The 16,087-nt window shown below is 39.8% G+C and overlaps 1 protein-coding gene across 4 annotated transcripts in view; it reads right to left on the reverse strand.

Annotated features, from left to right (window-relative positions):
• The window catches only part of PLS1 (plastin 1), a 90,857-nt gene that overhangs the window by 39,519 nt on the left and 35,251 nt on the right, over nucleotides 1-16,087 (reverse strand). For all 4 annotated transcript variants that reach the window (XM_048864706.2, XM_048864708.2, XM_048864707.2 and 1 more), the window contains 3 exons: nucleotides 9,138-9,246; nucleotides 4,097-4,260; nucleotides 1,400-1,529 (listed from right to left, as the gene is read on the reverse strand). In XM_048864706.2, the coding sequence (XP_048720663.1) occupies nucleotides 1,400-1,529; nucleotides 4,097-4,260; nucleotides 9,138-9,207 (364 nt within the window). In that variant the 5' untranslated portion in view covers nucleotides 9,208-9,246. The remainder of the gene's footprint in view (nucleotides 1-1,399; nucleotides 1,530-4,096; nucleotides 4,261-9,137; nucleotides 9,247-16,087) is intronic.

Here is a 16,087-nt window from a genome sequence, read left to right on the forward strand (position 1 = left end):
CTTTTGCATTTGCTGTGTGAGACACCCACACAAACAACAAGAAAACAAAACAACAGTAAACCAAAACCTATAGTTATATACAGAAAATGATAATTGTACACATCAGGTAAATAGGTGCACAATTAAAGATCTACACATGCAAACGCCTATTTACATGCACAAATGTTGGGTCTGCATGCACTAATAAATGCATATACACAAAACAGAGGCCCTTTGAACACTACGTCCTAGATGTCTGAAAAGTTCTGTTTTACAAAGCCAGGAATGCAATGTCTTTAAGAACTGACATTTATCAGGACAAGAGTAATGCATTCAACTGTATTTTTTTCTGAATTACATTTTCATTCCATCATATAAAATGACACCAAAAACCAAATCATTGCTGATGGGGCCCTCCTCTTCCCAAGTAGAAAAGTACAGGTGCCTTGCTATCTGAACAGCTCCAGGTTCTCTTATATACTCACACAGTCCTACTTTGACATATATTGTCAGCGAGTTATTTGGCAACTCATGATAAATGAAGGCAAAGTGTTGATAAACAGAAGGATATTGACAAATTGCAGGGAGTCCAGAGAAGCACAACAGAAATGATCAGGATGATAACAGGGAAAGACTAAAAGAATTGAATAAAGTGCGTATATACAAAAAACTACTAAGCAGAGGACATAACAGTTTATAAATATCTAGCGAGTATAATAATCAAATAGAGAGGAATTTTTTACCATAGGTGAAGAAAGCATAACTAAAAATATTAGGATGAAATTAAGAAAGAAAATGTAGGTTGAATATTGGGGAAAACTTCCTAAGTATTAAATTTAAAGGCTGTGCAAAAATCTCCCCAAGGGAAGTGGTTGAAGTGCCATTGTTTGGTACATTTAGAACTAAACTGAACAAAGCTTTAGAAAAAACATACTGTAGTGAACAACCCTGCATTGGCAAGGAGACAGATTAGATCATCTAACAGGCTTTTCCCACCTCCAACATGTACTGTGCACTTTTTTTTTATTTTTGGTTCTGCACCATTGAAATGAAAATGTGTGTTCCCTTGTATACATCTCAACAGGAGTGTAAAAGAAAAAAAAACAGTTCACAGAATAGATTAACAAACCAAACACAAAACCTTAGTATAAAACATGCTACAAAAGGCTTTCTATTTTTAATTCTTTCTTCCTTGTAACCAGAGTTCTCTTTCCACTTTCTGCTCTGGCAAAGAAATCTGACTTACCTTTGGGAGCAGCACAGAACTGTGACAAGCAAACTGAACAGTATAATCTCTACAAAACAGAGCCCTGGCATCTGCACTGCAGAGGTTCACCTTCTACTGGTTTGTTTCTGAGAATTTTTTTTTCCAATTATGGTTTTTCTTCTTTTTTTCTAGTGCTAAGGACAAGTGTTTTACCTGAATAAGAGTGCTGTGTCCCCTCACTGGAAAGTGGTGAAGTTCCTCCAATCGCTGTAATACCCTGTTTTTTGTTTATTGTTTTTCGGAATGATTTGCTAATATCTTTACTTTTCAATTCATGAATAACCTGGAATAGGACATAAAAGAAAGAGCATTTAATCAATTATCATTATCTTAGGGTGACTATTAAACTATCAACTCACCTAACTATTGAAATATTGGTAATTTTTTGACTCTCTTCTTTGATATAGTACAATATAAGGAGGTTATATTATATTATATTTATTATAAGAAGTCTGCTGGTTTTGTGAATAGCTAAGACTCTAGCATTACTAAACCATGTTTTAATCTCCAAATATTAGATTCACAACCCACGAATCTTTTCACAAATATTTTCATGTTTTGTTTATTTTAAACACTGTTTAAATCAAACAAAGACATTTTTGGGAAAAGAGATTTTTAATATTTCCCCACTCAGTTTGTCTTGCTTCTTATACTAGGATGTTATATGTCACTTACAGAGATGCATGTTATTAGGGAGATAGTTGGTACATCTCTCCATGCACAACAGTCATAAAATACTAACACAAACATTAAAATTATGACTAAACTTTCCACCAAAATAAGGAAATTGTCATATAAAACTGATACTCTGTACTGTATTTACCTGCTATGCCTAAGTGTTGTAGGGATCTCAGACTTGGTTGTGAAGTTATGTGCTATGTGGGCTGCAATATTGATACACAAGTGTTTAATGGTTCAGTTATGAACCTAAGTAAATTAGAATTTCCAGTAGAAATGCCAACATACCCTAGAAAATTGTAACAAATTGCTTGTTTATTCGTATAAACAGCTGCAATACTGTAGATTCAAAGCAAAAATTGCTTGCTTGCAAAAAATAATCAGTCTGAAGCTGTTTGATTCTCACAAATGAAGCACTCCAGCCACTGACCCATGTAAAAAATTATGGCTCCCCTGCGGATTAAAAATATTTTAAAATATAAACAGTCCTAAATATGGCACAGTGATTCAGCGCAATAGTATAGGCATCTTGTATCACAAACAGGATTTAAAGGCTGGAATTTATAACAATCCAACTTTGTTTAAAGGAAGGGCTGAACTGACAGTTCTTGAAGGTGAGGGGCACAGACTGCTTCCTCTGAGGAGGCAGAAAAGGGCACTTATCACAACCAGCTCTGAGTTCTCACACCTTGCCCAAATTAAAGCCAGTAAAGGGGAGAAAGAAAGTTTGAAATATTATCTCATCTTATGAAAGATCCCAGCAGACACACATAGGGATACTTTATCCAGCACTGAAACAGGAGGAAAAACTACATTGTTATGTGAGCACAGTGACCTATATGACCAGAAGCAAATAATATTTTATCTAATTGAAACTGCAGAGAGATTTTAGAGTCTGAATGTGATTACAAAAGTTGGAATTTGGCAAGGACACCAAGTTAATGCGCTACTCTTATGAATAGTACCATAGGATCTTAAACGACTTAGAGATCAGGACCACAGTTTTACATCTCCTTTGAAATAATATGGTGCTTCTTTGTACTGGGCTGGAGCGTTCTTTGGGGTATGGTTCTATACTCTATTCCCAAAACTGGAACCCAAAGACCACAATGAGAGCTAGAGAGAACAGGTCATGCAGTGTAAAAATTGTATGCCATTTAAAATATTTATTTATATTCAGTAGTGCTTAGGCACTCCAGCCATTTTTAGGACCCCACTGGGCTGCGCACCGCAGAAACATCATACAGAAAGATGGTCCTTGCCCCAAAGAGTTTACAATCTAAATATAAGAAAAGAAATAACAGGTGGCTACAGACAGACAGGGAGCACAAGAAAACAGACAACACTAATCAGCATTATGTGGGCTGTGGCACCAGCATGCCAGCTGCTTCTCTGTTGTTATTTGTTAAAGCTTGCTCCTTTATGAAAAGGGTAGATGGAGACAGCAATTTCCCAGGATTATGCTAAAAACAGTTATTGAACTGGGGAAAAAAATAGAGATAAATGATTTTAGTATTCTTACAAAGCTTATTTTGGAGTGGCCAGTTGCTGCATACATCAGTGAAGGTTTATAATTACTATATATGCTGCTCTTCAAATATTCTCCGGCAATTTAATTTAATTTTGCTACCCTACTCCATCATCTTAGAGATGCTGGGCACTTTGGAGAGTTCAATCTCCTATTAGGCAAGGTAACTGATCCTTCAAAGTTTATACAATACCTTGAATATGTAATATGTTAGAGAAGAACTAACACTGGGATTTTCAAAGGAGCCCAAGGGAGTGAAGCACCCAATGCCTATTGAATTTCATGCTACACATTGTAAATCTCAAAGTGTTGGTTTTCTAGTGTCCTTTGGGTAGTTGTGGTCCTTCAGAACACTGAACCCCAATGAGCAGTACTGGAGGAATGACTTTCCTATACCCTTGAATAAATATTGTGAAACGGTCCTTTCCTACCTCCATCCCTGTAGCATAATTAAATTGCATGCCTAGTGCATACCGTACACAGGACCTGGTGGTGTTTTCTGTATGGCAAACCTACACTATGTCACAAAATATGCTCTTTAAAATCCAGTTTCATAATTATCTCATACTGTATGTATAGCCTTCTGGTACTAAATTCAAATAATTCTGTCTTAAAGGGTAGCCTGAGAGGACTGTCTTACTTACCGATACAAATTCTTCAAAGTCGATTTTCCCATCTTTGTTGCTATCTGTTACTGCTATAATTTTTTCTACAATCTCTCGCACTTTGTAGCCAGGCAAGGGAAGGCTTGCTTCTTTAAAAAGATCTTGAAGCTCATAATCACTGACATACCCACTATTGTCAATATCTGTAAAATGAAAACATTGTTTTTATTATTTTTTGCTTTAACACAAGTACCAAGCAACAATCAAGGGGAAGGAACATTTTAGCAGAGTGATGGTCTAAAATGATCAGAAAGTAAGAAATCAGATTACCATCTAGAAGCACAACATTCGTTTCAGAGAACGTACCATATATTACATATATTAATCACAAAGGAATACACATAGGTTAGATCCTCAGCTCGTGTAAATCACCATATGGTGAAATCAACAGACTACACTGATTTACACCAGCTGAAGATCTGGTCCGTACAGTTTAAGTTGTTATTTGTATTGTGGTAGCACCTAGAGGCCAGGGCCAAATGTGCTATACACTTCTTAGGCACCTTCTTAAATTTTCAAGGTAAAGACACAGCAAGGTCCAGGGCCGTCCTTAGGCATAGGTAGCATATGCGGCTGCGTAGGACACCCAAAAATTTGGGGCACCCTTGGGTCTCAGTGTTCAGCCTCCAGCCTCTTCCTACCCCTGTTCTGACCCGTCCTGCAGGCTTCCACCACAGCTGGCTGCTGAAGCCTGGTGAGTCTTCCTCCAGAGGGGATCTAGTACAGTGGTTCTCAAAATGTGGTCTTCAGACCACCAGTGGTCCACGAGCTCCATTCAGGCGGTCCACAGATAGTTCCTTCTGAAGTGTGCCTGGGTGGCAGCACACGAGAGAATGAAGGGCCACCCACCTAATTAGTGGAGCCGCGCAGGCATGACTCCACTAATTAGGTGCCTGGACCCTGGAGAAGACATGTAAGGTGAGGTGGTGGCCTTGGGGGGGATAAGGGATAGGTGGGAGGGGGCAGTGGAGTGAGAAGAGGGGGTTGGGGGAATTTGGGATGTGCAGGGCTGCGGCGGCCAGAGAAAGGCAACTTTCCCCAGCTCCAGGGCTGCGGATGCCGGGGGGAGACAGCCCTTCTTCCCAACCTCAGCTCTGTGGCTGCTGTGGCAGGGGAGAGACCCCCCGCCTTCCTAGCCCTAGCTTAGAGGATGCCACTGCAGGGGAGAGAGGGCACATCCTTTGCATTAGATAGGTAAGACTACTGATATTAAAATATGAGTTGTGTGCTTTTATTTATAGAGCAAAAAAAGTTAATTATTAAGTTTTTTTTTATACAGCGCTTTTATCGAAAGCACTTTACAATAGTTAGCTAATTGTACAAACAACATTTGGAAAGATCAGTAAATGGTCCGCCGAGACTCTAAGCAATTTTCAAGTGGTCCACGAAAAAAAAGTTTGAGAACCACTGATCTAGTACTTAAAAGTGACAGGTTTCAGAGTAGCAGCCGTGTTAGTCTGTATCCACAAAAAGAAAAGGAGTACTTGTGGCACCTTAGAGACTAACAAATTTATTTGAGCATAAGCTTTCGTGAGCTACAGCTCACTTCATCGGATGCATACTGTACTGTATGTATACAGTATGCATCCGATGAAGTGAGCTGTAGCTCACGAAAGCTTATGCTCAAATAAATTTGTTAGTCTCTAAGGTGCCACAAGTACTCCTTTTCTTTTTACTTACTGCCAGACCTATTAGCACAACATTGAAACTGTTAAAGAGCCATTTAACAGGCATTTACCAAACCCCAGGTATATAGTGTCAGTTTCTGAATTTACTGACAAAAACAGTTGTGCATTACTGTAATATTTACTCAGAACATGTTAGTCTACAGGACCTTAGTTTAAAATTTGCTTTAAAAATATTTCATTAGTGTGTTGCTGAAGATTATAAAATCACATCTCTAAAAAATCCTTCCATAGATGCACAATCTGAGTATTCATCTTTAGCCTTAAATACTTGGATCTTCAGACATATAGTTTTTTAAATAAATCCTTCAAAAGACCACCCTTATCTAAAATACACCTCTGAGCCCAGGCTGCCGTTGGGCATAGGGACACCAGTTTAATAATACTGCATAGTGCTCCATAAATCCTAAGGACGGCCCTGGCAAGGTCACAAACTCTTATTAATAGCAAAAACCTTGCATTTTGACTAGTATAATTTATATCCTGAGACTATGCCAAAATCCTCTATCAGCTTCCAAATAGAGTGGATGGTCTGTTATTAATTCTCTTCTTACTTACAAGATGTCACTTGCATACAGTAATACCTGTAGTTTATGGCCTAAATTCAGACTTGATGCAAGCAGTTTCAAAGAGGTAGCAACTACTTGCACTAGGTCTGAATTTGGACCTCTGTATTTTGTCTCTTGCCCTATATCTGTTGTTTATTTCTAATGATGGTGGTGAGACTGGCCCCTGAAGAATAAATCCAATCTGGCCCATGTCTATTATATTAAAAATGACCTTGTTTAACCTGTTAGCTAGCTTTGTTGTGAGAGATCTGTACTGCTGCATCCTCTTGTCCTCCTGCTTCCAGTGGACACTATTACATGTTGGGAGTCCTTTTGAATATGCTATAACAAAGTACTGGAAGATTTTCTATGCAATGAAGGGTCTGACCTGGTTTCACCAGGCATTAGAGTATATTTTATAGTTTAAACCAAGCACATTGTTACATAAGCAACATTTATACACTGCTAGTGGCAACACTTTCCCGACATGCAGCGAATTGTTTTGCTGTTGGGCATTGTTTCCTCAATGCATTATTTATTCAAAATATCAATTAATAAATATTACATTGGGTTAAGTCTCAAAGGTCCAGAGTTCATGCACTAAACTCCATGGAAATAATCTCAATCTTTTTAGTTTACTAAGTGCTAGTTTAGCAATTTCATTAGTTATCCTGTCAAAATGTTCTTGTACACTAAACTGAATGCAGAGGGGGAACTCCTTTCTCCTGCATGAAGTTATACACTTCTTACTAGAAACTTTCTCCACGGCAGCATGCAGGGGGAGCTTGGATAAATCAAGGGGCATGGTTACTGCGCCTGTCATTAAATGTATCCACTGGCCAAAATCAATACAAACTAAAAAAGACAACAAAAAATAAAAACTATAAATTTTAAATTGCCATCTGTGACATACAACACAGCATAACATACACATGCAAAAACCTTTTTAAAACAACTTTAATATTAAACTGTAAAATCATCTGAATCAATAATTTACATCTAATGGGGGAGACAACACTGACAAGGCAGGGAGGGAAAGCATGAAAACCGTGACGGAAAAAAGGGGGGAAGAGTCAAGGGGGAGGACGAAGGGGAAAAGGGTGGGAAGGAGGTCTGGACTGGCCACTTGGCCCTTGTGTGTTCCTCAGTTAACTGTTTCTAAAATTAATGCTCAGATTCCTTCAAACTTATGTGGTTGATTCCAGGCCACTAGATTCTGACATATTTGTTGTATTCTGTGGATTGATTTACTTTTCCACCTTTATAAAATCATGTGCTTTGTGATTATGGCTGCTCTCAGAAATCATGGAAGGTGTGCTGATGAGAGGCCCAAATTCATGGGTAAATACCCCAATATGTAGTTCTCCAGTGATGTTTGATTGCTAAACCCCCAAATCATGTTCATTTTAGTGTCAACTTTTTTCCATCTTAGTTTCGATTGTGGGCCTGGTTGGCTTACAGTTAGTAGGGAAGGATCTATCTATTATTGGCTCTAGAACCTTAGGTGCCTGCAATTACTGTGGGGATGTGAGTATCTCTGTACAGCTCAGCAAGCAATCCATGAAAAATGTCTCAGGCTCATCCATGTATATTAGCGAGGGTCATTTCAGATCCATTTAGTGTGACTGAATATGAGATACCTACTCTGAGTATCCAAACTGTGGAATAATATTTAATAGAAAGAACAGAAAACAAAGTAAACAAACTTAAATGTTCACAAAGACATTATGTAACCCGCATACCTTCTAGGTGTGGTGTTCGGTCCCATCTAGTGGCACCGAGACCACTTAGAGAGAGTTAAATGAGTCTGTTCTACAGCCTTAGCTAAGGGCTTTTAGCTCATGCAGTAGAGGCTCATGCACTAAGCTCCAGAGATCCCCGGTTCAATCCCACCCATCAATGAGTGGGGTCTGTCAGCATTCCAATTGCAGTATGGAGATGAGGGTCAATCAATATAGGACAAAATAGTACACATGTTTACTCTTAGGCTATGGCTACACCAGAGAGCTTACAGCAGTGCAGTGCTAGTGCAGACAGATGCTCTATGCCGACAGGAGAGAGCTCTCCTGTCGACTTAATTACTTCAGTGCCCGCAAGCGGTGATAGCTATGTTGGTGGGAGAAGCGATCCGACTGACATAGCGCTGTCCACACCGGTGCTTAGGTTGGCGTGACTTATGTTGTTCAGAGGGGTGGCTTATTCACACCCTTGAGCAACATAAATTATATTGACCTAAGCTGTTCTGGGACCATAGCCTTAGACTTTAGCTGCAGAGACCCTGTTACGCATATGAAGTTATACTTAGTTATTTATTAACATGACTTACTCTCTACAAAGACAAGATCAAGGATCACAAAGTTCAGGTTACTTAGAAATGTAAATCAGATTTAACTTGGTGCAAGAGAACTAGTTATTAATCCACTAAAACCTGTAACCAAATGAAAAAGGAAATTGTTAGTTGGTTTTAGCCCAAAACCTAATACTAAAATAAAAGTTTTCAAGAGTCTTCTTTAGATCAACTAAAATAGAATTTTTTTTGCTTTTAAACATTCACCCATTGTGTTTAAAACCTTAACATTGCAACAAAGTGCTAGTGCTAAAAAATAAATAAATAAAAATAGTGTGAAAATTCTTTCATTTTCATATATTCTTAGGGGTTATTAGCAACACAAGTGAGGAAACATGGTGTTTTTAAACATACGATGGTTAACATTACATGATCCCCTTAAGATATTGTTTTTAAAGAAACTGTATAGCTTACAACTTTATTACAACAAGAAAACATACCTATTTTACTGAATGCTTCTCTGAGTTCTTCCAGCTCTTCACGAGAAATTGTGGTTATGTTGTTTTCCATCTTCTGACAGAGACAGCAATTGTCTTTAATTCCTTATGACTAGCAATAATAAATGATCAGTGTTATAATAAAGCATCAATTACAAACAGGCACTTACTTAAGTCACTGAACCTTGTAAATAGGCATAAGAGGTACTATGTCCTCAAATTTCAGAGTAACAGCCGTGTTAGTCTGTATTCGCAAAAAGAAAAGGAGGACTTGTGGCACCTTAGAGACTAACCAATTTATTTGAGCATAAGCTTTCGTGAGCTACAGCTCACTTCATCGGATGTCCTCAAAGTAATCTCTCAGGATTGCCCCACCTATAGTGCTATGAATAGAACTTTTGAGAATATCAAACATCTAGCACTTTTCTCTATTGTAACAATGACTACGAATTTACAATAGCAACACCTATTTTCACACACCCTGCATTTTCACTCTGCATGGTATAAACATGTACCTATAATCTGCCTGGTTTTCATTGAGCAATTTTTCATTATGAAATAGGCATCTCAAATTTCAGAAATCTCAGGCTACAGTATAATTCATTTCCAACTGCAACTGAATATCAACGTATAACAATGATTGGCACTATGGGCTCAGTCGTGCAAGGTGCTGAGCACTCTGACCCTGATCCAACAAAGCACTTAACTTCACCGAGATGTTTCATATCCTGAAAGTTAAGCACATGCTTAAGTGCTTTGTTGCAATTAGAGCCAGCGTGCTCAGCATTCACAGGATCGAGCCCTGTAAAATGGCTTTAGGATTAGCTGTGTGAAAACAAATCTTAATTCAGATAACATCCCCCCATATCCATGCACAGGGGACCCTCTGCATCTAGCTCTATCCTTCCTGCATGGAGGAAGACGGGTGTTGGCCTCTTCCATAGCACCATTCCACTCCTGCTCCAGACCCCATTAAAGATGCTTGGTGTGGTCAGGGGTTCACACTGAAGAATGGGGGAAGATGAGGCAGTTGGGGGGAAGGCCCCCTGGAGATTCCCTGGAAAAACAATACAGTCTGAGACTTCATTATTTTCCCTTTCCCAACACACAACACATTCAAGGGGTAGCTGCAGACATGGGAAGTTCCTGGTAGCCTGGCTCCAATGAAGCTTCCTACCAGGTACCACCGGATTTGCCATAGATCAGGGCAGCTAAAGAGGCCCTGAACTCCTGAGGCTCCCTAGGGATTGGATGTGATGCTCTGTACCTCGGGGGAACACCCTACACTCCCATGTTCATCTTTATAAAATGATTATGTGGTATCCAATGCAAAGTTTGTCACGTTGGGTGTCTTCGGAAGGCTCATGATGCACTGAGCATGGTTGTTATAGTGATGTTATAGTAATTGTTACAGTAATGTTATAGTAAGGTTATAGGTTATAATTTAATGTATGTAGTTATGAGGCTGAAAATGTATCCTCATGGCTTAAAGCAAGCCCAGACAAAAACTCTCCAAGAGCAGAGAGGCAGTTCACACCTCATCAGGGCAAGTATGGGACAAACCCAGCCCAGCCTCACAGCAACAAAAGAATCTGTTAGACTCTTGAGGGAGTCACCCCCCTTCCTTTGGTCAGTCTGGAACTTTGATGAGGTAATGCTCACCTGACTCTGAAGGTGGGGGGGGGGGCAAAGCCAAGAAGAAAGAAAGGACATGATAAAAGGGAAAGACATTTGCCATGCTCTCTCTCTCTCTCTCTCTCTCTCTCTCTCTCTTCCACCTACATCTATAGACACCATCACCACCAAGCGACTGAAGCACTGATTAAAGGGGAGAGCCTGGCTGAAGAGCAACCAGCCAGCCTGTGGTGAGAAGCATCTAAGTTTGTAAGGACACTGAAAGTGTTAAGATCAGCTTAGAATGCGTTTTGCTTTTATTTCATTTGACTAAATCTGACTTATTATGCTTTGACTTATAATCACTTAAAATCTATCTTTATAGTTCATAAATTTGTTTATTTATTCTACTTGAAGCAGTGCATTTGGTTTGAAGTGTGTCAGAGGCTCCCCTTGGGATAATAAGCCTGATACATACCAATTTCTTTGTTAAACTGACGAACTCATATAAGCTTGCAGCATCCAGTGGGCATAACTGGGCTCTGCAAGACGAAGGTTCCTAGGGTTGTGTCTGGTACCGGAGATATTGGCGAGTGTCATTTGGTTACAAGTAGCTGGGAACAGCTTACATGCCAGAGGCTGTGCGTGAACAGCCCAGGAGCGGAGGTTCTCACAGCAGTGCAGGGTAAGGCTGGCTCCCAGAGTCAAGGATTGGAGTGACCTAGCAGATCACCGGTCCAGATAACACCAGAGGGGAACGTCACATTGGGGTGGGCCTCATAGCCAATTCCATGGGAGACCAAATACCATCCTCACAGGGAAGGACTGATAAACTCTGTGAGCATTTCTCCCTGAAAATTCCTCCCATTGAGCCCCCTCCCATAGATTTTAACATGAAAAGGGATAATTTAGACCCTTGTTCTTAAGGCCACATTTTCAAAGGGACCTCATCCCATTCTCTCAATATGCAAGGCTATATTTGTACCTACAATTGTGCAGCATACAAGCCCCATTTGTGCACACAAATTCAGACCTTTGGACCACCCATCCTCTTGCTGTTATGCTCTTTACATGCACCTGTTAGCAGTCCCTAGAGCTCCAGCACAAAGCTCACAACAGTCCCTGCAGCTGAATATTGAATCTTCACTTTTATTAAAAGAAAAAAACCAGAAAATGACAGATTTGTATCTTGGTCGAGCTTGTCCAGTACATCAAGGCTGCAATGCACTAAGGGTCAAATCCAGGTTTTATTTAGGTCACTAGCAATCTTCCCATTAATTTCAGTGGGACCAGAATTTGCATCATAATCGTCAAATTCAGAGCTGCTATAAGCAATTGTACCTCCATTGCAGGTGCACAAAAACAATGATTAATGTCCTAAACTGTACTTTTTACTCAAAACTGCAATGTGGCTCAATGGATAGGACACTGGACTGAGAGTCAGGAGAGATGGATTCTATGTCCAGATCTACCACTGAACTGCTGTGTGCTGTTGAACAAATCACTTCACAACTGTGTGTTTCCATTTCCCCCTCCTGTTTATCTGTCTTATCTATTTAGGCTGTAAGCTCTTCAGGGCAGCAATAGTCTGTTTACAGTGAGTTTTTACAGTACCTAGCACACTGGGGCCCCTCTAAGTATTACTGTAATATAAATAATAATAAATAGAAATCACCTGGTGTAAAGGAATCAGAATTTGGTTTATATAAAACATTATTGTCAATCTAAAATCCTCCTCACAAAAATAAGTTCTTCTCCTATTCTAACCACTTAAATTTCTTCCCCATCCTGCTTTCTGTTTTCTCATTAAAGAAGCAATCATGAATGAGTTTGCATGTCCAGACTGTGGCTGGTTAACCACAGTCACATAAGGGTGCGGGTAGCCAGTAGCAGCAGTTCCATGGGGCATTCTGCCTATTGAGAACAGTTAGATAGATTCTTCCTGCTAAGCTAGAGGAATGCATGAAGGAGAGGCCACTGAGGCTTTGTCTTCTCTGCCAACTAGGGTGTCTTTTTACTATAGAATAACTGATGTGTTAGCTATCTGGGAGTGGAGATAAGGCACTTCAGTTTTATCACAGATAAACTAGACAAGTTCAACCAGGGTCAGCATGGGTATAGTGGTGACCTCACCTAACTACCTCACCATAAACACTACAAGTGCCTTGTCTCCACTCAGGATTTTACAGTGAGGTAACTATTGTGAGTTAGTTGTCTCACTGCAAGAACACCACCTTTGTGACATCAAAGTCTGATACGTCCTACAACAGAATGCAGTATGTTCTCCCCACCCACCAGCCAATGAGAAAAGGAGGTGGTGCCACAGACTCACTCCTGCTGTGTCGTAACCCACAGGTCTCAAACCTGTGTCCAGAGGGTCACCAGGCTCCGCCTTTCCACCCAATGGCTTACTGGTATTTAGAACCAGGATTCCTTGAAGCCCAGCTCAGATAGAAAGCTCCACCTTTGGGCCCCAATTGGTGGAACATCAGAGCTCCTGATATTCACATTTTACGGGAGTTCAGGGTGGGGGCAGGGGAATGTTAAATATATTTTGGAATCTGTTTGAACCTCTTCAGGCCAAGTTGTGTTCTGTCTCTTGTTTATTTATTATACTTGTGTTTGGCTTGGCCATGTTTTCCTACTGCTGGCCTGATTTGTCAATATGTTCCTCACACTTATAGCATCTATCAGGAGAAACAGGAGCCAGAACACATATTGGAAAAAAAATAAAAACGGATTAGATAGATTCCAATACATATTTTAAAAAAATATGAAAAATATCATATTCAGGGGGCATTTAGGTAGAAGGACAATGGAACTTAGCCATCCAACACCGCAATTGTACAAAAATTGTTATAGAATCTCTTGTGATCATATCATGGCTCCATCTGAGACTATGGGCTATTTTAACCTATCTATATGTTATATATTTTTATATGTATTCTTACTATCCCTTTATTTAACAAAAATAATTAAGGATAAAAGCTCACCAGTTTTAAGTACTTTTTCCTGACGGTAGCTGCAGTGTCTATTTAAACTGCTACGGTTTTTTTGTTTGATTGCTTCAGTAGTTCTAGTGCAGGAGGCTCAAGGCCATATTCTATTCCTGTCTATATACAATTCCCCCACTGATGTCAATGGAATAATGCAATGACTGAGGGTACCTACCATAGGCTCTAAGAAAGAATCTGCTGAGTTAGTGAAGAAGGAACACTCAGCTGGAAGTGTTGGGATGCTGGGAGGGCCAAAAGAAAGAAAGACTGACAGCTCTATACTGCAGATAGCTGGCCATATCTCACACGCCTTAGTCATGTGAGCAATCGTATTGACTTAATCAGTATTGCCAACTCCAAGTATTCAAAAAACGTGAGTCAGAGTCCCCCAAATAATTTCTGTCTTAAAAATAACCATTTATTATCTTTTTAAATTTTAATGATTTTTAATTTCCTTTCTGTTTTTTAATCTTCATAGTTCATGTTTTCAAGCTTTTCTCTGCAGCCATGAAAGCTAGAAATTTCCTTAAAAAAACATGAAAGATGAGATTTTCATGATATAATCTGACTGTTGAAAGAGCACCAAACACTGTGAGACATGGGATTAAAACAGTGAGAGCCGGCAACTCTGTGTGACTCCGATCACTTGTGTTGATCTTATTTATCTGTTTCATTCAAGGACACAGATTTCTATTTTTAGTTACTCATGTAACCTACATATCAGGAATCAGAGGGTACAATTAATCTGAAATAGAACACAAATTATGAACACAAGAGAGTAAAGCCAATAATGATCATATATATCAACTTGTGAGCAATTATTTCTGTTGAGATTTGACCACTGGTTAACGTAGTGTTGTAGTGGTGTTGCAGTTCTCTGCATCTGGCTTGCTAAATATTTAATCTTGGCTTTGATGGTCTAATCCTGCTCCTGAAACGACTGTCCTGACCATAATTGCTGGGGTGGAGAGCTGCCGGTGGGTGCAGAGCACCCACCAATTTTTCCCCATGGGTGCTTCAGCCCTGGAGCAGCCACAAAATCGGCGCCTATGCCAGGAAGCATGTCCCCTTCTGAGAAATCCTGGCCACTCTACTCAATGGACACACACTGGGCCTGGCCAAAAGCTCTTCTGCCTGTACCCTGCACCCAGAGCGTGGCTTGAGTGCACAGGGGGAGACCCCGCAGTGGTGGTTCCTGGAGCTGTCCCTATATGGTTGAGAGTGCTGTTGGTACCTCCCTGATGTTCCTGGAGTGTCCTTGGCTGAGTGACAGCTGAGGATATAGTAAGGAGGCCAAACAGCACCTCCTGTTCTCTTTTTCACCCACTATTGGATCTGCCAGAAAAAAACAGAGCTGTGAGTTGACAAGAGGACCCAATAGTTTCCCCTCTTCCTGCAGGCAATTGGCAATTTGCTTTTTCCAGCTCTGCCCTAGCCTGTGTTTCAAATTCATCTGCCTGCTTTTCAAGCAGCAGCTGCCTTTGTAACTAAAATGGACATGACATATGCTGCCTGCAGAGCCCATTTTCTTTTGTGACTATTCTTTTTGTCTGCTGCTAAAGACACACCTCTCCTATGCCAGGTGCAAATATCCAATCTTCCTCATTATAGCTTTGCATGCTCCCTATTCCAAATCGGAGGCAGGCTAACATAATTCTCAAGATGAATGTTGTGCAGAAAAATTACAGCATCTAAATTAAGTATTGAACATTTTATGTTTTTGGTATTTACAAAAGGCACAGAGGGGCTTCTGTCTCTGTATTTTGAGGCTTTGAGACAGAGACTGTTTTATGGTTTAGTACAATATTATTTTACTTTAACCTTTGGCATCCGTATTTCTGTTGATTTAGGATTATTTAAACAAATGTGCAGACACAGATCAATCTTTCTGAAATCACTTCTCTTGAGTCAAAAGAAACAGGAATCTCTATTAATTAAGCTCAGGTCTGATTCAACAAGAGATTTTATGCTTTCCTTTAAAAGGCAGTTTCTCCTAGCCAGCAGTGAGATCATTACAAAACCAGTTTTCAGACGGATTTTACATTAAACTTGAGTAAGCTTGTGCTGTGGGGAGCCATGCAAATTAAATATTAGTATTGAATATGTGTATTAAATTAAATATATGTATTAAAGCTCTAGGGTGAAATTCTGGCCACATTTAAGTCAGAGAGTTTTGCCATTATCTTCAGTGGAGCCAGGCTTTCACCCCTGATGAGGATCAGTATTAGGCACTGTCCTACAGGAAGACAAGGTCTATGCAATAAAACCTTACAATCTAACTGAAAAGTAAAAAAAAGGGGGGTTGTGCCCTGTTTTGCTTTTATGTAGTGTACAAATAAGAAT

Source organism: Caretta caretta, chromosome 9 (assembly GCF_965140235.1).
Source record: "Caretta caretta isolate rCarCar2 chromosome 9, rCarCar1.hap1, whole genome shotgun sequence".
In the NCBI taxonomy this organism is placed as follows: Eukaryota; Metazoa; Chordata; order Testudines; family Cheloniidae; genus Caretta; species Caretta caretta.